This window comes from Perkinsus marinus (genome assembly GCF_000006405.1).
Source record: "Perkinsus marinus ATCC 50983 genomic scaffold scf_1104296948046, whole genome shotgun sequence".
NCBI lineage: Eukaryota > Perkinsozoa > Perkinsida > Perkinsidae > Perkinsus > Perkinsus marinus.
In genome coordinates this window covers 1-886 of record NW_003210340.1, presented here as the reverse complement: position 1 = coordinate 886, position 886 = coordinate 1, and the positions used below count along the sequence as shown (strand labels likewise).

The window sequence follows — 886 nt, the reverse complement described above, 5'->3', positions numbered from 1 at the left end:
TGGCGACGTCCTTCGCTTGCTGCTCACACGACGGAGGTACCTACACACCACGCAAGAGGTCCCGAGTTCGATTCCCAGCAGGACATACTCCTCTTTATTCTGTGTAAAAAGCTGGAAGGGCTCCGCCTGAGCAGGACTAGCCGAGTTGGGATTGTCCAGAAGGTCCTGGACGCCCAACAAGATCTGCTTAATCGTAATAGATGGCTTCCAGTCCTCATCCTCGTTGAGAATACTAAACAACGATGATAGACACCTAGTGCAGGGCGAAGACGACTCACCTCAGACACACTGTTCCAGATGGGTATATATTTGGATGGAAGAGTACCTTCCCATTCACAAACACGAACTTGCACTTGGGCGGTTTGCCAGGGTAATCTTCAGAGAAGTCCATCGTTAATTTGTATCTGATTTACTCATATCCTTCTCCACTACTACACGATGTCAAAACCCGAGACGAATTAGAGTTGATACGGAATCTATCATGCCAATAGAGTAGACTTACGTCGCGCCCTCCCACGGCGTTCCAGCCCGACCAGGAATACCACAAATCCATCGAAAGAGGTTCTGACCTGCACCACGGGGATGTTCATACCACACCTTGCCGATTTCCACTACCTTTCCCATCAGGATTAGCCATAGGCTTAGCCGAGAACCCAAATGGATGATCTTTCCGCCACTCAGCTCTCTCCTTCTGAAGCCTTCGCGATGCAAAGGATGCCATGAGTTCCAAAGACGACAGATAGCGGTAACAAATTCAAAGGACTTCAAATAACGCCATTACTCTAGAAACTTGTGAACAACGATCAATATGGTATACCAACATGATTGCCACAACTTGCCATAATCAATGCTCAGCATGAAGGGCTCGAGAGAGGAGGCTATCCAC

At 48.4% G+C, this 886-nt stretch overlaps 1 protein-coding gene across 1 annotated transcript; it reads right to left on the bottom strand.

Moving 5' to 3' along the window:
- Positions 1–44: 44 nt before the first annotated feature.
- Positions 45–721, bottom strand: Pmar_PMAR028578 (SUMO-conjugating enzyme ubc9, putative; the record flags this gene model as incomplete). Its single annotated transcript, XM_002779013.1, has 4 exons — positions 45–232; positions 279–404; positions 503–569; positions 616–721. Coding segments are annotated over 4 exons (487 nt in total), but the record flags the coding sequence as incomplete, so codon positions are not given.
- Positions 722–886: the final 165 nt, after the last annotated feature.